General features: G+C 41.0%; 1 protein-coding gene across 1 annotated transcript in view; it reads right to left on the bottom strand.

Annotated features, from left to right (window-relative positions):
- LOC140725168 (C-type lectin domain family 18 member A-like) overlaps window positions 1-1,357 on the bottom strand; it is a 71,030-nt gene extending 69,673 nt beyond the window's left edge. The window contains exons 1-2 of the mRNA XM_073040268.1: window positions 958-1,357; window positions 380-471 (exon numbers count right to left, since the gene is read on the bottom strand). Of these exons, the coding sequence (XP_072896369.1) occupies window positions 380-471; window positions 958-1,054 (189 nt within the window). The 5' untranslated portion in view covers window positions 1,055-1,357. The remainder of the gene's footprint in view (window positions 1-379; window positions 472-957) is intronic.
- Between the last annotated feature and the right edge of the window lie 23,948 nt (window positions 1,358-25,305).

The following is a 25,305-nucleotide window of genomic DNA, read 5'->3' as shown; positions in this document are numbered from 1 at the left end:
CCCACCCAAATTCCATTACACCCCGTGCATCCCACCCACAGCTCTGTTACACCCCTTGCAAATCAATTACAACTCTCCATACACACCATCTACTCCAACCATAACCCTCCATTACACCCCATGCATACCCAGAACCCTCTATTACATCCCGTGCGTTCCATGCACAGCCCTCTGTTACACCCTATGCATCCCACTCACAACCCTCCATTACACCTTAGGCATCCCACCCACTGACCTCAATTACATCCATTACCTCTGACTGCCCAACATTTTATCCATGTACTGTGCATCACACCAGTAACAGGTTTGCAGAACAGTATAATCAGCGCAGAATATCGCTTAGACTTGGCGCAAGAATGGGCGAGAGGCACCTACTCACCATTTTCTGCATGTTGGCTGCAGGAGGCTGCACTTTGCTCCTGAGACGGTTGTGGTGAGCCAGGATGGCAAAACGCTCTTTAGGCGCTAACTCTGAAACGAGAAAACGGCAAAAGTATAAAAATGCAAATGTCAGGCATAGTCTAAAATCTCCATGGTGACGGAATGTGTCTCAAAAGTCCAATTCTGCGTCGTGGATTTGCATGAGGCAAAGATTAAACCCGCTAGTCTACTTATTCACTTTAAATACTCCAAATAAACCATAGACATTTCAAGGTGATTTTCAGACGATGTGTGAACTTCAATCCAAATACGTTCTTTTTTTAATTTTTATTTTGCATAATCTTCAAAATACTGAAGACATTTCACTCACCAACTGTACAGTTGGAGATGTTTGCAATCTGCAAACTTACACCGAGTTTTTACAGGAGCGAAATAAAGCCTTATTATTAATCAGAGCTGCCCGCCTGAAACGAAAACAGGTCTTTAAGTGGTGCAGATCTTTAAATCAAGTGTAACTCGACCCTGTCTGTGCACGGTTCGCGGGATGGGGTTCCGGGAGAGCCCGGCTGACTTTACCTTTCAGATCCCAGCTGAAGCCCCCTTTCCCTGTTGTCGCCGTGGCTGCCGCCGCCAGGCTGGCGAGAAGAATCGGTAACACGGTCGGCCGTTTCATCTGGGTCTGAGCGGTCCCCAGAGCACTAACTGCAGCGCTGCCGCTTGGCACAGATGTCTCGTCCGCGACTAGTGCGGCGAAGCGTGCAGCGGCGAACCAAAGCGAAAGAGAGAGAGGAGCAAGCCCAGTTTAGTGGGTAGAATACCGTCACTACAACCACTGGTTGCTACACGCACCGCCAACCGCACACTACAAGTACTTTCAAGTCATTGACCCCGCAACAAGGCGCGCACTGTATTCCGTTGTAAAAGATACATAACGCGCAGCAGGCGGAGAATCCATCCCAGGCACAGTTAGATATTGCCAAGGGAATGATTAAAAGTTGCACATTGAATAACTGCGCCGTGCAATCGATAGACAAGGTACAGTAAGTCAATTGCAGTCAGGTAGAAGCACGTCATATCATTTTGGGGTCATTGTAAGCTGGTAGTCGACGGAGGGTGGTGAATCGGTGGAGTTCTTTGCCACAGGCAGATGTGGAGGCAGAGTCTTTAAGGCAAGGGTTAATTGATTCTTGATAGGCCAGGGCAGGGAGGGATACCGGGACGAGGCAGGTGATTGGGGCTGAGAGGAAAATTGGACCAGCCACGATGAAAGGGAAGAGCAGACTCAATGGGCCAAATGGCTCATCTTATGGTCTTAGTATAGCTTGTACTGTGCTTCGGTTACAAGCAATTTCTACTGGTACATCTTAGGATGTAATATTTCAGATAGACCACACCATGCAATAATTACATCCAGGGAACAGACAGAGAAGATACAATGCACTTATTGCAACAGGTAATGTTTAGATATTACACCACGTCAAAAGGAGTAGACATCGGTGGTATAAGACTATAAGACATAGGAGCAGAATTAGGCAATTCAGCCCATCGAGACTGCTCCACCATTCAATCATGGCTGATCTCGGATCCCACTCAACCCCATACACCTGCCTTCTCGCCATACCCCTTGATGCCCTGACCGATCAGGAAACCATCAAGTTCCGCCTAACTCTACCGCAGTCTGTGGCAGAGCATTGCACAGATTCACTACTCTCCGGCTAAAAAATTCCTCCTTACTTCTGTTCTAAAAGGTTGCTCCTCAATTTTGAGACTGTGCCCTCTAATTCTGGATACCCCCACCATAAGAAACAACCTCTCCACATCCACCTTATCTAGTCCTTTCAACATTCGGTAAGTTTCAATGAGATCCCCCCACATTCTTCTGAATTCCAGTGAGTACAGGCCCAAAGCTGCCAAATGCTCCTCATATGTTAACCCCTCAATTCCTGGAATCATCCTTGTGAACCTCCTCTGGACTCTTTCCAAAGCCAACATATCCTTTCTGAGATATGGGGCCCAAAACTGTTGATCTGACTAGTGTCCTATAAAGCCTCAGCTTTATCTCCTTGCTTTTATATTCTATTCCCCTTGAAATAAATGCCAACATTGCATTTGCCTCTTTACCACAGACTTAAACTGTAAATGAACCTTCTGGGACTCTTTCATGAGGACTTCTCAGTGCCTCTACACCTCTGATGTTTGAATCCTCTCCCCATTTAGATAATAGTCCACACTATTGTTCCTTCTACCAAAATGCATTATCGTACGTTTCCCAACACCGTATTCCCTAACGCTAAGTGTAATACCACTTGGTGTGATGTCTAACTACTACATGATTTCAATGTTTGATTAAATTTCTGAAGTTCTCTAGATTTGGGGAAGGTCCCATTGCATTGGAAAACAGCAAATACAACTTCTTTATTCAAAAAGGGAAGGAGACAGGAATCAGTAAACTACAAGCCCATTCCTTTAACATCCATCAAAGGAGAAAATGCAGAAAGCTGTTCTTCAAGATGTTATTGCAGAACAATTAGAAAAATCAAGGTAATCATCAACTTGGTTTTGTGAAAGGGAAATTGTGTTTCACCACTCTATTGAAGTTCTAAAAAGATGTAACATTTGCTATGGATAAGGGGAACTAATTGACATACAACCCTGAGAGATCCAGAAAATGCCTTGTAAGACACCAAGTCAAAGGTGATTTGGAGGCAAGAGAAGTACATGGTGAAGGAATAATATATTAGTGTGTGGAGAATTGGCTGGCTGACTCTTTTGTAAGATGTAAATGAGTGGTGTTCCACAGAGGTTAGTGTTAAAGGGTCAACTTTTTATAATTGGATGTAAGGATCAAAGGTATGGTTGCTGACTTTTTTAATGCCATAAAGATAAGAAAGAAAGTTGTGAATAGATGCACCAAATAATCTGTTGGAGAACTCAGCAGGTCGAGCAGCATCTGTGGAGGGAAAGGAATTTTCAATTGAATGTAACAATCAGGTTACAAGGAGACTACAGAAGGATAAAGTGAGTATGTACAAATCTGGCAAAGGGAACATTTCCCCACTTGGGCCTCTTACCTCTTCTCACTTACCTATCACCTCCCCCGGTGCCCCTTCTCCTCCCCTTTCTCCTCTGGTTCACTCTCCTCTTCTATCAGATTCCTTTCTCTCCAGCCCTTTACCTTTCGTACCCGCCCGGGTTCACCTATCACCTTTTAATTATCATCCTCCCCTCTCCCCACCTTTTTATTCTGGCATCTTCCCCCTTCCTTTCAAGTCCTGAAGAAGGGTCTCGGCCCGAAACGTCGACTGCTTGTTCATTCTATGGATGTAGCCAGAACTGCTGTGTTCCTCCAGGATTCTGTGTGTGTTGAAAAGGAATATATGTTACCCTGATCACTGGCAATGACTGAACCCAGGTGCAGAAGAATGACAGACTCCCAAGCAGAGACAGAAACCGGAGTTTATTCATAGGAATTCCAACAGTACATTGGTAGCTCAATCGAGCGACATTGCATATTAAATCATTCTCGAAACACAAGGACCCTGCGATAAGCACTAACTAGGAGTCCCCTTTAAATAGTCACAGTCCGCAGAAAACCCATGGCAGTTAAAATAAACTTGACAAGATTAAGCAGAAAGCACAAGGGCTTAGCAACTCTAGATAAGACAGCAATATGTGAAATAATGTGAAAGTGTCCAGTTTGGCATGATCAATGGTAAAACAGTACATTATGGTGAGAGATAGCAGATCTCTGAGATGCAAAAGGGTGTGCATTTTCTTATGCATGATTCTGAAAAGGCTAGTGTGCGTGTACAGCAAGTAATTAAGAAAGGCAAGACAATGCCATTTTCTGCTGCTTAAGGTATTCAGTGGCAGGAAGCTCATGCAGCAATTTTATTGGACATTGGTGAGAACTCATCTGGAGTACATTGATCTCCTTACTTAAAGTAGGATGTTAATACACTGAAAACAGTTCACTAAACTGATACTTGGAATGCATGTGCTGTGTTAAGAGGAAAGATTCAATAAGCCAGGATTGTAGCTTGCTGGAGTTTAGAAAAGTGAAAGAGAACTTGAATGAAACTTACATATTTCTGAAGGATTCTGACTAGGTAGATGTGGAGAGAATCTGGAATTAGTGTCACAGTTTAAAAGTAAGGCATTTCCCTTTTAAGATAAAGACATTTTTACTTGAAAAATATTTAACCATGTTCCTCAGAGAGCAGTGGAAATGGAGTCTTCGAATACTTTAACGCTGAAGTAGACTGATTTCGGATAAGCAAGGGAGTGAAAGGTCACCATGGATAGACAAGTGTTGAGATTAAATCAGGTGCACCACGTGCTTATTGAAGAGCTGAATGGCCAAGTTCTGGTTCTAATACAGTACATGCATACAATTACTCTCCATCTCCTTGAAGAGGATGAAATGGCCTTTAAACGTGCACTTTACATTTAGAAGGTGTTCTCACAGTACTGGTAACAAGTTTAGAGTCACCAGGGAAATTGTAGGCTTAGATTTTGAGGTCAACAGTGAAGGAAAATTTACCAAGGGACATCTTAAAGATTTTTGACAAGCAACTTGTTTACTTGAGAACATAGCACCTACAACAGGCTACCTGTGGCTTTTTAAAAATTAAATTTCTTGGGCAAGACTAGCATTCATTTTCCATCCCTGAAAAGGTTCCTGAATCTCTTCAATTTTTCTGGTGAAGATACTTTCAGAGCCCCATAGGGCAGTGAGTTCCAGGCCTTAGACCAAGCAACCGTAAAGAACAGGTGATCTATTTCCATGCTAGAAAGGTGTCGAATATGGCAATAGAACGGTAAGATTTGGGAGCTGCTGTCAGGGCATTCTAGGTGGGTAACTGCATGCACTTAGCAAAGACTGCAGTTTGATGTTTAATATTCTGTATGTTATTTGCTCATTTTTTTGACGTTTGCATAATTTGGTTTTTTGACATGTTGAGTGTTAGATACTGTCTTTGAATGAGTTCCATGGTGCTTCTTTGTTTCATGGCTATCTTCAGGAAGATGCACCTCAGGGTTGTATACTGCATACATACTTTGATAATAAATGTACTTTGTAATTTATATATTATGTATTGGTGGTGAAGTGAATGAATATTCAGAGTGTTGATACGGTAAGTTTTGAAGGATGAACTAGTGCAGCCTTGAAATTTCTTTCTCAGAATCTACTGACACTAGAACAGTGTAATGCTGACAATAATTTTATAAGTCCCAAACAATCTCCATCTTCTAACATTAGATTGACAGATCAAAGCTGTTGATGTAAAGCTGCTCAAAGTCAGTTTCAATGCCTAGTATTGTGTTCATCTGTTGCAAGATCAGATCCAGTCCATAATGGGACATGTGCAAAACACAAGCAGCAACCTCCAGCCATTGGAGAGTTTTGCTGGTTCAAGAATGGATATTGCCATGGTAGATAAAGGAATTCTCAGGTCCTGAGAGAGTGCTAGTGAACAACAGTTTCCACAGGAGGCATGTTCTTTGCGTAGGAGAGTCACCGCAACCTTCCAAGGTGACAGGCAGGTGGAAGTGGCAGGAGTTTCAGTCCAGGGAAGCCCCAGTCTTAAGAGTAAAGAGTCAGTAGAAGAAATAGTGAGGCACCAGAGAGCTATTAAGTAGGATGGCAAAAAGATTAAGTTTGGTCCATTCATTGGTCCTTCAACTGGTCCAAAGATCAACCAGTTCATGTGTGTAAGCATGAACTGACACTCTCATACCAGGAGATTGTAAGTAATGCTGGCAATGACTATTGGACATTGCACTACGATTGATAAAAGCAAGGGAAGGTTTATGTCTGAACAATATTTCCAATGATAATGAAAATTAAGAGTTGAATTTTTCTCTATCTGTTAAGTGTTGGGGAAATGGGCATCATTAATCCAGTCCAGGTAAACCAGTCAAGGCCACCACATTTTTCAGCATTATTAAGGGGTTTCTGGGTCTGTGCAATCTTGACAGCAATTCAGCCAAATCATAAATTAGAACTTTTAATTCAATGTGAAATTGTGTTCTGACATTGAAATAAAAGGGAGGAAAGACAGGAATTAAAAGAAAGATTAAAAGAAAGATTGTGGAATGAGCTTCCAGTAGAAGTGGTAGAGGCAGGTTCGGTATTGTCATTTAAAGTAAAATTGGATAGGTATATGGATAGGAAAGGAATGGAGGGTTTATGGGCTGAGTGTGGGCCAGTGGGACTAAGTGAGTGCAAGCGTTGACACAGACTAGAAGGGCCGAGATGGCCTGTTTCTATGCTGTGATTGTTATATGGTTATATGTTATATGGTTTAAGTATACAGAAAATTAAACCAGAGATTGAAAGAAAGTTTCACCAATAATTAGAAGTTGAAGGAATGGAAGTCCAATTGACAAAAGTGAACTTTTAGAAACTGGGAGGCAGTTTGACTTTGTTAAAATTTCACTCACACAATTGTATGAGCCCACACCCAGTTTCATGTTCAGCTGCATATTTCCAGATGTTTGAAGTTGCTACTCAATTTGTTCCATTATGACAATGAAGTCTGATGGTCTCACCATAATTCACAGTGTGGAATTGAAGGCAATAAAAAAGATGGAACGTCCCTTTTCTATTTCTGATGTATTAGTTTATTTAAAGTTTTGTAAAGTAACTGCAGCAGAAAACAAGAGATGATGTACTCTTCCTGCTGCACATTAGATCTGTTTTCTTTGCACACCTGTGATGTGTCCATAAATATTCATTCAGAAATCTGACTCCGTGGTTTTCTCAATAATTATATACAAAATAGATTGAAGATTACAAAATTAACTACAAGTTAGTTAATTGGATTGAAAACTAGTTCAGCAATAGAAAAGGAACAGCAGTCATCATCATCATTATGTGCCATATCGTGTGACGTGAACGATCATGGTCTTTTTCTACAGAAGTGATTTGCCATTGCTTTCTTCTGGGCAGTGTCTTTACAAGAAGGGTGGCCCCAGCCATTATTAATACTCTTCAGAGATTGTCTGCCTGGCGTCAGTGGTCACATAACCAGAACTTCAGATGACCATCCACCACCTGCTCCCATGGCTTCACATGACCATGATCGGGGGCTAAGCAGGTGCTACACCTTGCCCAAGGGTGATCTGCAGGTTAGTGGAGGTAAAGAGTACCTTACACCTCCTTTGGTAGAGACGTATCTCCACCCTGCCAACCAAGGAACTGCAGTAAACAGGTAAAAGAACTGATGGCATTAGTTTACTTCATTGATATTAGTCTGCCTCGTGGTTCACATCTGAGTTGGTTTGGAGCAAGGCTTAGTAGCACACTGTAAGTGATTTGACTGTAAGATACACATTGACACTCCAGGGTTTCACAGAGGGAATGAAAGGAGGAATACATTCAGAAGAGATATTAAACTGAGGCGGCATCTATTTGTGTAGTTTGATATTGTTATGTTTTGTTACTCCAGAAACTCCACTGAATCTTCTGCCAGGGCATTCCCAGGGATGGAGAGGCACCATTCTTGCATCTTCTGGACATGTTTGGATCTCAAACAGTGCTGCCTAATCTGCTGATCTACCCCAGACCTACGTTCTAACTTTGATCGTGCCTAGATGACCAGCATGTAGCTCCTCCAACACTTCAGCTCTCAGCTTGGATGGTACAACATCTCTCAATCCCTGCATAAGGCCATTACTGTCAAGGTTAAGTCCATCATGGTGCTGATAAAAATGAGGGAACTGGAACTTCTGCTGCACATTCCAGCCATTTTAGGTTGCCAAGTAGAGCTGAGACAGTTTGGGGTCATTTCTGGTTTCTCTTTGGATAATGTCTGCCGTACTAGAGAAACTCGTAAATTTTTCAGGTATTTCCTTTTCCAAGGGTAAATGAGATAATGCATCAGCACTTCTATGAAAAGTTATCAGCAAGAATTCGATCTTGTAATTGTATCCTCCAAGAAACAGAGCCCATCTCTGTATTTGTGCTGCTGCTGTTAGTGGAACACACTTCTGTGGATTGAAAATGGTTTCTGATCAGTAAAGAGGGTAAACTCTCACTCATCCAAGTGTTGGTTGAAACATCTTTCACCCCCAACCAGACTCAAGGACTCTTTGTCAATCTTTATGTCATTTATCTCTGCAGCAGAAAGGGAACTCAATGCAAAAGCTATGGGGTATTCACTTCCATCACTCATAACATGTGGCATGACTGAACCTATACCATAAGGCATCACAGGCTAGCTTCACTGGATGAGGTAGATCATAATGTGTGAGAACAGTGTCTGATGTCTCTATTTCCTTTGCCTTCTTAAAAGTCACCTCACGCTGCTTTGTCCATTGCTGTTTCTTCCTGTTCTGTAGTAATGAGTTCAAGGGATGAGGCACGGAGCTGGGTTTGGCAGGAACCTGTTACAGTACTTGACAAATCCTAAAAAGGACCACAACCGTGACACATTTTTTGACCTTGGGGCATCCACCAATGCTTAGATTTTTTTCAGCACACGTGTGTAATATTTGTCTGTCAATGGTGTGATCACAGCAACTGAGGCTTGGTTTAAAGAATTCATACTTTCTGCGCCGTTCTCTGAGCCCATGTTTTCTAATCTTTTTAACACTGCCTTGAGATTTTGGAGATGTTCTTTGTTATCAATGACGTCATCCTGGTAACAGTGAGTGCCTGGGCAGCCTTGCAGCACCTGGTCCAGAGCTTTCTGCCTGAGAGCAGGTGCAGAGCTACACCAGAAACAAGCCTATTATAGCAATAAAGCCTTTTGTGAGTGTTTATGCTAAGAAACACTTTGGACTCTTCCATCTCCATCTGTATATAGGCCTCAGCTAAGTCCACTTTGCCGAAGGGGTTCCTCCAGATATGTGTGCAAAGAGGTCCTCTATCCAGGCATAGGGTATTGATTTACTTTCAGTACCAGATTGAAGGTGACCTTAAAGTCACCACTGATCCTGACAGACACATTTTCTTGACTTCTGGGACCACTGGCATTGTCCATGGGCTGTATTCAACCTTGGAAAGAGATCCTTCAGCCTCCATGCAATCTAGCTCACTGACTAATTTATCACGGATGGTATAAGGAACCTGATGGGCTTTGAAAAACTTGGGTGTGGCATTTTAATTTAACACTATTTTATCCTTGATTTGTTTGATTTTTCCAATGCCATCCTTGAACACTGTTGTGGTCTCATCCAGTACCTTTCTTAATGCGCTTTCAGTTGACTGTAGGGGATGTGGCATGCAAATGGCAGATAGATCTCCAATCAAGTTGTAGTTGTCTCAGCCAATCATGGCCCTATAATGCTGGTCCACCTGTTTTATTTACCACATACAAGCTCAATGTGGCTTGTTGTTGTGGTATTTCACATTAAGAATGTGATTCCCAAGGACTTATCTTTTCTCCAGTATAAGTTCTTAGTTGGTTACCTGCAAGCTTCAGTTTGGTATCTTTGAAATGCCATTCAAACTCATGCTGTGGAGTGACTGAAACAACTGAGCCAGCGCCCAATTCCATTTTAATTAATTTGCTGTTCATTTCTTGTGTAAGCCATATTTCTTGTCTCATAAGTTTTTATACTGTAAATTGCAAGGCTATTCAGTCCTGTATCACTCTCACCATTATCAGATTTTTTATCAACATCAGGCAGATTAGTGCTCTTTTTGAAACTGCACCTTGACTTTTTATCTTTATCTCTTCCCCGTGCAGTGTGTTTATTTTTAATCTGCCCAGCATGCTTTTTGTATGTGTCCTACTTTGGTGCATTTTCTGGAAGTTTTGCCTTTAAACCTGTATTGGTCTGGGTGGTTGTTGTATTGGTATTTGTCGTTCCATACTGCTCAGCTTGTTCAGTACACAGTATATGCTGACACTGCCACAACAGTAACACAGTTAGTTCAGTCAGTCAGGCTTCTGTTTAGATGCTGCAATTCTGTTCACACTCACTTTCATTCCTGACTGCAACTCAATTCCATCTGTGGCTGCTGTTTCCACTGTTACGGCGATTAAAAACGCTCTTTTCAATGTGAGCTGTGCTTCAGTTTGGAGACATTTTTGAATGCAGATTCCACGAATTAACTGATCTTTCAGTGCATCATTAGGCCATCACTGAACTGACAATTCGCAGATAATTTCATCAATTCAGCCACGTAAGCTGAAATGGATGCCCCTTCCTTTTGAATCCACTTATGAAACCAAAAGGGTTCTGCAATGAACAACAGTTTCAGTTCTAAATATTCGTGCATTACATTAAGAATATCAGCAAAGCTCATTTTGGCTGGTTTGATTGGAGCAGTTAAATCTCTAAGCAAACTGTATCCTTTACCACCCAATGCACTCAGCAACACTGAAACTCTTTTTTCATCAGCTATTTCATTTTCTTCAAAATACTGCTGAATTTGTTCAATATACATCATCCAGCTCTCTGTTGTAAAATTGAATGTGTCTATCTTTCCAATGTAGCCAGCTGATTAATGCCTTAATTTTTATTTATTATTATCACCCAGTACTCATGCTTGTTTATTTTGTCAATTTTCTTACTTTTTAAAAAAAAATCCAAACATCTTTTCTCCCACCAAAGAGAAAACATGCTGCGCTTTTTTTTTTAAACTTGTGCGTCTCTCTCCCCTCCTGAAGGAAAACACACTATGCTTCACAGGTAAGTAGTCATCTAGGGTTTGCTTTAAAATTTCCTTGTTGCCTCTATGTTTTGTTAACTCCAGAAACTAATCAAAAGAAAAGCACAGGAGTCAAGATACAGGTCTAGTTGGATGTTATTTCCTTTTCTTTAGAAAGGCATTCCTATATGACGTGGTAGCGTACTTCCTATGCATACCCCACAATGTATCAGGTAAACAAAGGATTCTGAATCAAACAATATATTTACAATATTTCTCAAATATTACTGGATTAGTGAATACACTACAGATATCAAACATACATAATATTATTTTGAAGAGCTTAACAGGTAATCTATTCAATATCCATCTCTTAACCAAAATTACTAACAGTTGGTCCTGCCTGTATCACATTTCTGTTGCTGTACCTCAGTATATCCATACTGGATGCTGTCATGGTCCCGAAGAGCAATTCCCCATCTTGCCACTATCTTATTGATTGTGCCTTAATTCCTGTCGGCTGATTCCCCATGATTGCTAGTCCCATTAATTACCGCACACCCGGTTCCCATTAACGAACATAGAACTCGGGCGTCACAGCCCTGCTTTGCCAGTTTGTTGGTTGAATCTAGTGTCAGTAAACCCTGTTTCCTTAGGACTGTCAGTTCTATGCTCTGCATCATTTCCTGGATACTCTACGTAAACCTCAGTGTAAAGACTCTCCTGGATATCGGTTCCCTGTTCACGATGTTGCTAATGCCTCTTGACTCTGCCTCTGTGCCCGTGTCCTGCACTTGGGTTTGTCCTCAGCCTCGTCCTTGCAACAGATGCTGCTTTTCATACATTAGAAGGGTGCCTCCATTTCATAAGTTGCACCGTATTTGAAATATCCTGAAATCCTGAAAGAAATGTTATAAATTAAGCGCATTATTTTTAATCTTTCAGTTACTTTGTGACTAATAGATTATAATAAGAAGAATGATTGCAGTTTCTGAGAACTGTACTAACTAAAGGTTGGCAGGGGGTGGGATGGGGGGAGAGACTGACCCTATTGGAGAACAAGTCCAAAGTATTTTTAACATCTGGGGGCTTTCATTAGGACAGTCACAGTCTGGTAAAGCAATCATACCCATTCCAATCATCCCCAGACAATATTATCAACTGTGAGGTAAGAGAAATTCAGTAGCCCATCTATCAGCTGAGGTTTGAAAGTTACTGTAAGTTTTTATTAATGTTCTAAAGTTTTGATTAATAGAAAAACTTTTTTTCAAGAAAATCCCTTTAAGAAATTTAATATATTCGATAAATTATGTAAAACTTCCTGTGTGGTCCGTGGACAAAGCAAGTGTAGTAACTTTATCCCAAGCTTTACGCTGTTTCGTTAATCACCTTTAATAAGATGGCTTTGCATATCTATTGAAGTAACTATAATCAGCCACTAGGTGCCGCTAACATCTGGAGTTCTTGATGAATGTGTGTTAAAACCATTGCAGGAAGGGAGAAAAAACTTGAAATACAGGCATGTGACAGGATGCATGGACATGTATGCATCACTCTGTATGAATTATGCATATTTGTGTATGTGCAGCTATGTTCATGTATATGTGTGTGTGTATGTGGGCAAGAGTAAATCATATGTGTGTGTTCATGAACATGCATGAGTGTGGGTGTAAAGTATGAGCACTTTATAACATTTTACACCATTGGGAGATTGATGACTATCTAATTCCTTCCGTGAGAATTTATCAGTTATGTTGTTATGGAGAGAATTTTAATGCAATGTCTGGTTTTTGACCAGTGCAATTATAAAATTATCCTGTTGTTCACATTGCTATTTATTTGAAAAGAATTTCATGTAAAATACATTAAAATCATGGGCTGAATTTAATAAGTAAGAGACCTCAAGTACACTGAAGTTTGGGCACTGAGCCAGCCTTTTATGTTTTGTAAAACTACTAGCAAGTTGAAGGTCAAATTATGTTCACAGCAACATCACTCATTTATGTAGCACCATTAATATAGTACAAATATCCAAGGAATTTATCAAAACAGGATCAGTTAAAATTTGACATTCAATCATGTCTTGTAATAGACCACCACAAGCTTGCACAATTAAGTTTTGAGGAGGAGATGGGGAGGGAGATGATAAAATGAGGAGATTTAAGGAAAGAATAGTGACACGTAGAGTCCAGGCAGAATGAGGATAACACTAACAATGAGGTGAAAGAAATCTGAGGTGCACAAGAGGGCAAAATAAGTAAACATAGTTAGGAGGCTAGTGCAGAATCCTTTGAGGTTCTTCCCTTGGGAATGAGGATGGTTTGCTTCATGTGAAATCAGAGATGGTTGTAGATTCCTAGATAAGGCTTTCGGGCTCTTCTACAAGTAAGCCAGCTGGAATGTGATAGATGGGTCCTTCTTTCTGCTGTTTTCACTTGGCCTCCTTGTGCACCATCAAAATGAAAGGCTCAGTACCGTCCCAAATGCTCCTTGTCCATTTAGAATGGTTTTGGTGAGGATTGCAAGAAAGTTTTGAGAACATTCTTAAAGTTTTTTTTTCCTTCCTGAACATCTCCTGTCACGCCAGGCTTGGTGTAGAGTTCTCATTTCAAAACTGGGCATGCATGTGGTATGGCTTGCATGGATTTGGAGAATTTCCTGTACTTTGAGATGGCTATTGAAGTGTATTTATTTATTGAAGCTCTTAATGCATACATACTAAATACACACACAGAGCACATTCAGCCCATTATACCTATGATGGCTCTTGGAAGGAGTTATCTGATTGGCCCCATCTCATGCTCTTTACGCACGGGACCTGCATATTCCTTTAGAAATAAATACATAATCCTCTTGGGAATTTTATTATTGAATTGGCTTCCATCAACTCGGGCAATTAACACTATTTGTGATTCCAAGATTTTTTTTATCACACAGCCATTTGTTATAGTCAGAAATGAAGATCACAACAAATGGCTTTGTAAGGAAATTTCTCCATACACCCCCTTCATCTTAAACGTTCGTCCTCTGGCTAGTTTTTCATATCAATAGAAACATTTTCTCCCTCTTTACTCAATGAAAAGCTTTCATAATTTTGAATTCAATCTTCTTTGCTCTAAAAAATTTAGCCCCTATTCTGAAAGGTGCCATTCTGAGAGATCACTGCTACACCACTCCAAGGCATTGGCATCTTTCCTAAATTGTGCAACCAGAAATGGAACGTTGTTCCTCAGCCGAGGTCCATCTAACAACTGTGTTATTATTGGGCGTTCAGTGCCTGTGGAGGTTATACCACAAGTAAGGAGAAATGAAAGCAGGAAATTTGGTGGCGGAAACTTGACTTGAGTGAATATTTGTCAGCAAAATCGGTTTAGAGATCCTAAGGTTAAAGATCTGTGTGTAATTTTCCCTGTGACGGGAACTTTCCATAAGCATCATCTTAAAAGTATATAACTGGGCCATCCTTTAGCAGACGGACCCGGAGTCTCCAGTAATTTACAAAATTTATTTCCTTTGTGTCTCTTTTGCTATAGAGTCACTCTATGAAGATCCTAAGAAGTAGAAGCAGGAGGAGAGGTAAATTGCTGAAGTATGTGTATAAACATAAAAAGAATGTGTGCACATTTTTGGTCCAATAGGTCATGCACTTTACTTTTAAATCCAAGTCAAATTTATGCTTGAATTCACTTGTATAATTCACCATATAATTGAATTCACTTCTATGACTTGTGTCTAAACTGTTTGAATAGAAGTTGTACTTATCTCAATGAAACCAACTGCATGTGAATCAGTATAACTAATGGATATTGGCAACAGAGGATGACATCCCCCAGTATCTCTTGTCTGTAAAGTTTCCAACATCCAGCGTCATTAATCATGAGGGGATGCAAAGATCACCTAGTTTTTTGGAGAGGTTTAAAATCAGTTTTAACTGTTTTTTTTTAAAAAAGGTATTTCCACTAACAGTATGCCAAGTGTTGAAAAGTGTGAGGGAAGAGAAGTGAGTGCAGTTACTATTACAAGGGAGAAGGTGCTCAAAAAGCTGAAAGACCTAAAGGAATATAAATCACCCAGACCAGATGAACTACATCCTAGGGTTCTGAAAGAGGTAGCAGTAGAGATTGAGGAGGCATTAATAATGATTTTTCAAAAATCATTGGGCTTTGGCATGGTGCCAAAGGACCGGAAAATTGCAAATGTCACCTCACTCTTTAAAGAAGAAGGAAGGTGTAAGAAAGGAAATTATAGACCTGATCTCAGTGATTGGGAAGATGTTTGAGTCAATTGTTAAGGATGAGACTATGGAGTACTTGATGACATGGGACAAGATATGAAAAAATCAGCATAGCAAGGGAAAATCTTGTCTGGTGAATTTGTTGGAATTCTTTGAGGAGATTACAAGTAGGATAGATAAAGGGGATGCAGTAGATGTTGTATATTTGGAGTTTCAGAAGGCCTTTGACAAGGTGCCACACATGAGGCTGCTTACCAAGTTAAGGGCCCACAGGATTACAGGAAAGTTACTGGCATGGTTACAGCAATGGCTAGAGTATGAGGCAGTGAGTAGGAATAAAAGGATCCTTTCCTGGTTAGCTGCCAGTGACCAGTGGTGTTCCACAGGACTTGGTGTTGGGACCACTTTTTTAAAGCTGTATATCAACGATTTAGATGATGGAATAGATGGCTTTGTCACCAACTTTGCAGATGATATGAAGATTGGTGGAGGGGTGGGTAGTGTTGAGGAAAAAGGAAGACTGCAGAAGGACTTAGACAGGTTAGGAGAAAGGGCAAGAAAGTGGCAAATGACACACAATGTTGGAAAATGCATGGTCATGCACTTTGGTAGAATAAATAAATGTGCAGACTATTTTCTAAATGGGGAGAAAATCCAAAAACTTCTTGTGCAGGATTCCCTAAAGATTAACTTGCAGGCTGAGTCAGTGGTGAGGAAGGCAAATTCAATATTAGCATTCGTTTCAAGAGGTCTTGAATACAAGAGCAGGGATGTGATGCTGAGGCTTTATAAGGCACAGTTGAGGCCTCACCTTGAGTATTATGAACAGTTTTGGGCCACTCATCTTAGAAAAGATGTGCTGGCATTGATGAGGTTCAGAGGAGGTTCACAAGGATGATTCCAGAATGAAAGGGTGATCATACGAGGAACGTTTGATGGCTCTTGGTCTGTACTAGCTGGAATTTAGAAAGATGTGGGGGGGAACTCATTAAAACCTTTTGAATGTTGAAAGGCCTAGACAAGGTAGATGTGGAAAGGATGTTTCCCATGGTGGGGGAGTCTAGGACAAGAGGACACAGCCTCAGGATTGAGAGGTGTCCATCTAAAACAGAGATGCTGAGAAATCTTTTTAGCGAGAGGGTGGTGAAATTGTGGAATTTGAGACCACATTCAGCTGTGAAGACCAGGTCATTGGGTGTACTTAAGGCAGAGATTGATAGGTTCTCAATTGGCCACGGCATCAAAGGATACAGGGGGAAGGCCAGAGAGTGAGTCTGAGGAGGGGGTAAAAAAGGATCAGCCATGATTGAATGGCGGAGCAGACTCAATGGGCTAATTGACCTAATTCTGCTCCTATGTCCTATGGTCTTATTTTCGAACTCTCTTAGCTCCTACTCATTAAATATTGTTTAAAGGAGGCATAACTGGGCGCTCAGTGGCTGGATCCAAATGACTAAAGATAAATGGAAGTCTTTGCAACTGCTAGAATGAGAGTATTAGTTACAAGACCTTGTTAGATATAAAGTTCTTGGTGTGGACATTCTTTTACTTGAGTTATGGAGGAAAAATGGAGAATGCTCTTCAAGGCTTTCATGACCAATGTTGAACAGTATCAAACTCCATGTTCAGCTTCCTCATACTTAATGAACATAATATCATTGTCCAACAACCTCGAGTTGGTGGTGAAGCCATCGTGGCAGTGGAGTGTTCCCTGATTGCTGAGAAATGGTTGCAGTCCCTCTGAGGATTGCTCCAGTGGGAACTTTTATAGAGGAGCCAACTCTGTCCATTGTGGTGAAGTCCTGCCTGGCAACAAGAGGGTGCTGCAATATAAACAGGGAGGGGTGGAACCCTGATCACAATATCATTGAAAGATCTTAGTTACATCTCAGCTTCAGCTGTCAAAGGTGTCAGATATCAAGAATATTTCAAGAGCTAGAGACTCTGCAACAATTAACATTAGAAAATATAAACAGAAACACATTTAAATAAAAACAAACAAACATATGCCAAAGCTCAATTTACCTTATTCTCAGATCCATTGCCCTCCATGGAAATTAGTGGGATAGAGATCTCAGTGCCAAATACAAAAATGGCATTGGTTGTTCAAGCTGATTCCCCAAGTCCTGATGAAGGGTCTCGGCCCGAAACATTGACTGTTTATTCATTTCCATCGATGCTACTTGACCTGCTGAGTTCATCCAGCACTTTGAGTGCGCTGATTCCCCATTGTTTATGGTGGGGAAATGCTACAACATTACATATTATGAGAGAGGCACAGTTGCACAGCAGTTAGCACTATGCTTTACCAGCTATATAATTGGGCTAAATTCCCTCTGCCCTCAGTATCTCCCCATGACTGCATAGGTTTTCTCCAGGTCCAAGGGTCAAGGAGATGGCTCTATTGCACCACACTGTACTAAAGACAGAGATGGTGTTCATAATATCCAGTAGGTAGGGCCCAACTTACAATCATATTCATTTCCAAATATGTACCAATTACTACAGATGACTTCAAATTAATTAATTTGTGTTTAACACCTTTCTCCAAAAATAACGACACTTAACATTTTCTGTACATGTTTGCGGGTTGGAGGATTAGGTGGAGAGTTCAGAAGGAGGAGACTGAGTTTTGAAATTCATTTCATTCAGGGTTGCTCCTCTTACTCAGCACCCATGGTAGTGAAGGAGCTATTCTTAGTTTGACGACATTACTCTGAAGAAGGTCAACACAGTGCCTGGCACCAGAGGGGATGTGAGTAAGTTTAACCCAGTCATGAACAGCAGACAAAATAGTGAGACTTTTGATAAAATTTGAAAAGTTCCATGGTGCTGGAATTAAACCAAATCCCCTCTTTTTGGGGGAGGAAGCACAGAACTCTTTGAACTGCTTTTAACCTCTTCTAGCCCAGTTTCATTCTTTGGCAGTACAGCATAGATTATTGATCTGTTCACAAACAAGAGAGAATCCGCAGATGTTGGAAATCCAAGCCACATACACAAAACGCAGGAGGAACTCAGCAGGTCAGGCAGCATCCATGGAAAAGAGTAAATAGGTGATGTTTTGGGCCGAGATCCTATATCAGGACTCATTATTGATCTATTGTTGGCTAGAAGCTTTGGTTACAGCCCCATTTGGAGTTCATGTCAAGGAAGGGTGTGGTGTTTAGTTCTTTCCCCGAGTTTGGAAGGTGACCACGACAGTAACGGTGCTTTGATATCTGTGTGTGTGACAGTGAAGACCAACATTTACTTCGACCTATCTGTGGTGTATTGAACAAGAACTGCAACGTATTGTAGCGTGATTAACTGTTGTGAATGTTCCTCTGTTCTGCTTCAATATTCCTTCTCTCTTCAGGTTGTAGATGTAGAATGAAAGAGTCTTCACCAGGTGGTATTGTCATGTCCAAGGCTTTCCCAAGACTGAGTTAACCTTTAAAAACTTCAAGGATGACTTGAAGGATTTCTTGACACACACCTACGATAGCATTAGCTTGCTGGAGAAGATTTTCTTGGTCATTACTTGTTTGACACTATAGTAATTTGGATGCTTGGACTACCATGGCCTTTTTGTGTGCTGTGAGCCCATGTGAAAGCGATTCAGTTTTACCAAACAACCTTTATACGTGTCTGGGTTTCAGATCACATGATAGAGAGGACAATATCTGTGTAGACCTTGAGTCAAGTTAAGTTTATTGTCACCGGCTCAAGTATAGTGAGATACAGATGCAATAAAAAACCTGCTTGCAGTAGCGCCACAGGAACATACAGCACATCCAGCCAACACATGGAACACTCCAACCGGAGTCCTCTGGGAACCTCTCTCACTGCTCCCACTCTGTGTCTTCCACAGGGGAGCCTCCGCACAAAACATAAATTATACTTAAATCATACGAGACAATAGAAAAATAAATGATTGCTGCAAACAAGCCATTAGTGCAAACAAAAAGAGACAAGTCCATGGTTGTGCAAGAGATACTCCATAGTGTTCCTTTGCTGAGGTAGAATCAGGGTGATGCAGGTCAGTTCAAGAATCTATTGGTTGTAGGAAATTAGCTGTTTCTGAAGCTGGCAGTGTAGAACTTCAGGCTTCTGTGCCTCCTGCCTGATAGTAGCAGCGAGAAGAGGTCATAACCCAAATAATGGCAATCTTGGATGATAGATGCTTCCTTCTTGAAGCAGCACCTCATTTCAATGGTGGGAGGGGCAGTGTCCATGATGAATCAGGCTAAATCCACTATTGCCTTCCTGTCCATTGGGATTGCTAGACAAGGCCATGAAACCATTTGTCAGGGTACTATAATCAGAATCAGAATCAGGTTTAATATCACTGATATATTGTATGCCATGAAACTAGTTGTTTTATGGCAGAAGCAATAGTGCATGTGTCTATGTTAGCAAAATAAGTAAGTAATGCAAAAGGCAAGTAACAAGGTAGTTTTCATGGGTTTATGGACTGTTCAGAAATCTGATTACAGAGGGGGAAAAGCTGTTCTTAAAACACTGAGGGTGGGTCTTCAGGCTCCCATACCTACTCCTGAATGGCAGCAATGCAAATTTGGCATGTCCCAGATTCTGAGTGTCATTAATGATGGATGATGGCTTCTCGAGGCACTGCCTCTTGAAGTTGTCCTTGATGCTGGAGTGGGTTGTGCCCGTGATGGAGCTGGCTGACTCTCTGCAGCCTCTGGTGATCCTGTACATTGGAGCCTCCACACCAGGCTGTGATGCGGCCAGTCGGAATGCTCTCCACCGAAATTTGTAAGAGTCACTGTGACATACAAAATCTCCTAAAGCTCCTAATGAAGTAGAGCTGCAGGCATGCCCTTTTCATGGTTACGTGCCCATAGTACAGTGCATCTGTAGAAGTTTGTTGTAGTGTTTGGTGACATGGCAAATCTCCTTGAACTTCTAAGAAAGAGTAAGTGCTGGTGTGCCTTATTTCCTTGATGTTAACAGCAAGGAAACTGAAGCTGCCGAGTACACTTCTGACCCAACAATGAGAACTGATGTGTAGTCTCACATCTTCCTTTTTCTGAAGTTAATGTTTTGCTCTTTAGTCTCATAAACATTTATTTGTGGATGAATCCCTCTGTTTTCCACTGGCTTGCAAGTGATCTGCAGGAGGCCGCACTTGCATTGGCAAATCTGATTTGATCAACGATATGGAACGTATTGTCGAGATAGGTGAACGCCTGCGAGTTTGGGGATAGCAGTTCACTTTGATGGTAGGTTGCATGGAAAGCATTCTGGTGCTAGGTGGTTCTGTCTTCCTGTCATAAATGGCCAGACCAAAGTTGTCACTAGCCAAGGAATAGTCATTGTCAAATGGAAAATCACAATCAGTAACTTAGAGTATTCGAGTCATGCGCCATGGAAACAGGCCAATATCTAGTCCATGCTGACCAAGGTGCCCATCTGCTAGTCCTATTCACCAGTGTTTGTCCCAAATCCTTCTAAACCTTTCCTTTCCAAATGTCCAACTGTCTTTCAAAAGTTGCTATAGTACCAGCTTCAACTGCTTTCTCTGGCAGCTTGTTCTATATGCATATACTCTGTGTAAAAAGGTTTGCCCTCACGTTATTTGCCTTCTGTGCTCTCTCGTTATTGACTTCCCTACCCCAGCAAAAAGACTGCATGCATTCATTCTATCTGTGCACCTTAAAATTTTATACACCTCGATAAGCTCACTTCTTAGTCTCTGAATTTGCAAGGGGAAAAAAAATCTTAGCCTATATAACATCTCCCTATAACTCATTCTTTCAAATCCTGGCAAAATTGGTGTAAATCATTCATCACTTGTGAACTAGAACTAATGGGGAGATCTAGTCTCCCCCGATTCTACGTAAGACACAAGAGAACCATAAAAAGGTTGTCCATATCATGATAATGTGGTTTTGGTTTAGTGAGGTGGAGATTATTCTGTGCAAAGATTGCATTTGGGTGTGAAATCATTCTCCCAGCAATGGTTCCTCAAGCAGACTATCGAAGCCACTTGTCAGGACATCTCATCATCAGAACTTTAAGACAGTAATGGGACCTCACACACAAAAATGCTGGATTAACACAGCAAGCCATGCAGCATCCATAGGAGGGAAGAAACAGTTGGCATTTTGGGCCGAGACTTTTCATCATTCCCCCGCATAGATGCTGACTGACCTACTGAGTTCCTCCAGCATTTTGTGTGTGTGTTGCTCCAGATTTCTAGCATCTGCAGAACCTCTTAACTAATTGGACCTCTTGGTTTTAAGTTGCAGGAAAGTGAGATTGAGTTTCAGATCTTATTTCCAAAACCTTGCTTGTCCAGTACAGAGGGAGAATGTGAAAGAGTTCCTCTGTGCACAGCTAGAGTCTGAAAATCTCCTGTAACTTTTTCCTTGTCGGTAGTTTCCTTGCACCAAAAAGTTTGCCATCAGTTTGTTAACTCACGTCAATCTAAATACCAATCATAAAAGGCATCTGAAACCTTGATAGAGGCTGTTATTCTACTAAGGCAACACAAAGTCCTCCTTTACACCACTGAAGGCTGGCTATAAGTCAACTATTTTACAGCCTTCATCAGCACCCGTGCAATTTAGAGGGAACGGTGGTACTCAGGCAACAGCCTTGCTCATTGTACAGCACAAAGTGCTTCAGCAGAATTCTGGCAAGGGTATTGCCAGCTACTGCCAGCGAGGTGATGCCCCGATGACTTTCATAGGGCTGTTTATGCCCTGTAAGTGGAAGGTGAATGTGTCCCTTTATTCTGGCGTATAGTGCAGTGACCAGAAAATTTCGGCCTGTCCTGGAACCAGAGAAATGTCTCAGGATGATTTTTTTTTACTGATATGCTATCTGTTCCAGGTGCTTTATCATGTAATGACTTATTCCTCATTTGTGCTGTCTACCTATTCACTTATCTATTTATTCATCTACAGTATTGTGCAACAGTTTTAAGTATATGTAAAAAATCTGTAAAGCAAAGATGCTTTCAAAAATAGTGAATTGAAATGTTTCTAAATATCAAAAAAATTACTATAAAGAGCAGTAAACAGTAAATTAATATTTGGTGTGACCACCCTTCGCCTTGTGCAGTTTTATAAGAAATTCGGCTGGTTCCAAGCATTTTGGAGAACTTGCCAATTCTTTTGCAGACTTCGGCTATCTCACTTGCTTCTGATTCTCCAGATAATCCTAGAGAGCCTTGATGACATTTAGATCAGGGCTCTGTGAGTGCCCCGCTAACTGAAAATCACCTAAAAATCTAGGACTTTTACACAGTACTCAATTTATTTATTATTATTATGATTTATCTACTTATTGTACTTATAGTAATTATTATGCCTTGAACTGTTGCCACAAAACAGCAAACTTCATGAAATAAGTCAGTGATAATAAACCTGAGCCTGATTATAGAACATCACAGGTATGCATTGCCTCATTATCAGCCTGAGCCATGCTGATGTCCATCCAAAAGTATATGATTAATTGCATCTTTATTAATAGATGACCGTTGATTGCACTGGACAACAAAGATCTTGCTTCCTGAATACTTTACAGTGTATTTTATCGATTTTGGGCTGCTGATCATGAAACTCACCATGAAATTTCCCTAACACATACAACTTTAAAAAAAAACTGCCTACATTTGTTAATTCAATTCATAATTCAAGTCAGTTAAAATGTTGACCACAACATAAGCTAAAACCATGAAGTGCAACATGTCACTAAAGATTCATTGTCTGCATTCTTCCCTGCAAGTCTTGGCACTGTCAGTGACGAGCACGGTGAAAGGTTTCACCAAGACATTGTGGTCATGGGCAGATGGTATCAGGGCAACTGGAATCCATCATTGCTGGCTGATTATTGTTGGATACTTAAGTGGGAAGCCTCAGACACTGAGTACAAATGAAAATCATCAACAAAACATTTTTTTTTAGCTTAGTTGAGCTATTGAAAAGCTTCAGCACCATTATGCAATTAAATTAATTACATTAACTCAAAGTTAATTTCTTGCCTACATTGAACTGGGTCTCATCTGCCTCATGGCTCAGCTCTGAGTTTTGCATCCCTCCAAATTTGTGCTGTGCAGCCTTGTTGACGTTGGGGTGATGTTAGAAAGCAAAGGGAAATGGGCTTCCCATTATTCATTCATTCTCTGAATCAGACATCACTGGCAAAGCCAGCATTTATTGCCCATCTCTAACTGCCCGGGAGAAGATGGTGGTGAATTGCTTTCTGGTGTAAGTTCTCCCACAGCGCCGTTAGGGAAGGAGTACCAGGATTTATACCCAGGGATGATGAAGGGCCAGCAATATAATGCTAGGTCAGCACCATGCATGACTTGGAGGGGGTGTTATCTTCCCCTTAAAGATAAATGGCTAAAGATCTTTAAAGATGCAAGTGATCAATTGCTGATAGGCAAACAGTGTGTCGTAGATTGAAGGATGGTGGAGGCAAATATGAAAGAGGCATTTAAGAGGCTTAGACAGTCATACCATATATGAATATGTAGAGAATGGAGCAAAAGAGATTAGTCTACTTCGGAATTTAATTAGTTTCACATAACATTGTGGGCCGAAGAGCCTTTTCAATGTTCAAAGAGACAGGAGTAGGAAAAAGTACTTCAGAAGAGCAGAATCTGTTCTGCAAAACACGAGTGACACATTCCAGGATCAGGGAAGGTACATTGGATTGAACACAGCCAAAAAGAAAAAAGGAAAATTTGATTTGAATTGCATCTTGCATATCCATGGGATATCCTAAAGCATTTTACAGCTAATTAGGTGCTTTTGAAGTTAGTTGCTGTGGTAATGTGAAAAAAGTATTGCCTATGAAATAGCACAACACTCCCTCAGTACTGGGGCAGCCCAGATTTTGCACTCTGGTCTCTAAAGTTTGACTTAATCTATCTGATGCAGAGCTGAAAGTGCTACCCCACTGTGCTACAGCTGACACGGTCTGGCTCTTCTGTAATTTGGAATATGTCATTTTATTTTGTGGCAAGTGGAAAAGAAATGGTGTATAACAGTGGGAAAGTGAAACTCCCGTACCATTTTGTTTGAACTGTAGAAATGTAAAGAAGCCCAAAGAACCGTACAGCCCCTTAAGTTTCAAGTTCTCAGGAAATCTTTAAATATATTCAACACAAATACACATAAGCAGGAGTCTGGACAGAAGGTTTATCAATCCAGCTATTCATCTCAAGTTCTGTAAGGCGATCAAGTGACCACTATGCTCTGAAAATAAATTTTGATCGGCTCAAGTAACCCATTTCTGGCTGGATCATTGTACAATTACTTACATCTATACAGCACCGTCTACATGGTGTAGAATCCTGAAGTTCATGAAGGAGGATTAACTCTTCATGAAAAATCATTCAACTGAAACATTAACTCTATTTCTTTCCCTCCATAATTGAATGGCAAAGCAGACTCAATGGGCTGAATGGCCTAATCCTTCTCCTAGATATAGGAGATATCTATATCTAATATCAAATATAGATGCATGGATCTTAATTTGAACTGCATCCGTTACTGACTGAGGTCACAAACACGAGAAAATCCACAGGTGCTGGAAATCCAAGCAACACACACAAAATGCTGGAAGGACTCAGCAGGTCAGGCAATCTCTATGGAAAAGAGTAATTAGTCAACGCTTCAGGCCAAGACCCTTCATCAGGACTAGAAAAAAAGAAGCTTCTTTTCCTCTCCTCACACACCTTCTTATCCTCATTTGTCATCTTTTTCCATTGAGAGTCAGAATTCATTGTCCATCACTAATTCCCTTCGAGAAGGTCGTGACGTGGAACCAGGTTCTCCTGCTGCCTTTGCGGGGAGGCAACTTCCACGGTGTTAATGGGCTGGAATTTCCTGGATTTGGACCCAGCGACAATAAAGGATCAACAATATATTTCTAACTCATGCTGAGTGCTCCTCATTCTTTCTCAAATACTGTCAAGAGGACCCAGGCAGGGTTTTAAAACCATAGAACACTACGGCACAGTACAGGTCCTTCAGCCCTCCATGTTGTGCCGACCCATATAATCCTTAAAAAAAGTACTAAACCCACACTGCCCCATAACCCTCCATTTTTCTTTCATCTA

This window comes from Hemitrygon akajei, chromosome 3, assembly GCF_048418815.1.
Source record: "Hemitrygon akajei chromosome 3, sHemAka1.3, whole genome shotgun sequence".
Classification (NCBI taxonomy): Eukaryota; Metazoa; Chordata; class Chondrichthyes; order Myliobatiformes; family Dasyatidae; genus Hemitrygon; species Hemitrygon akajei.
The sequence above is the reverse complement of the archived record's forward strand: the minus strand, read 5'-3'. Positions and strand labels throughout refer to the sequence as shown.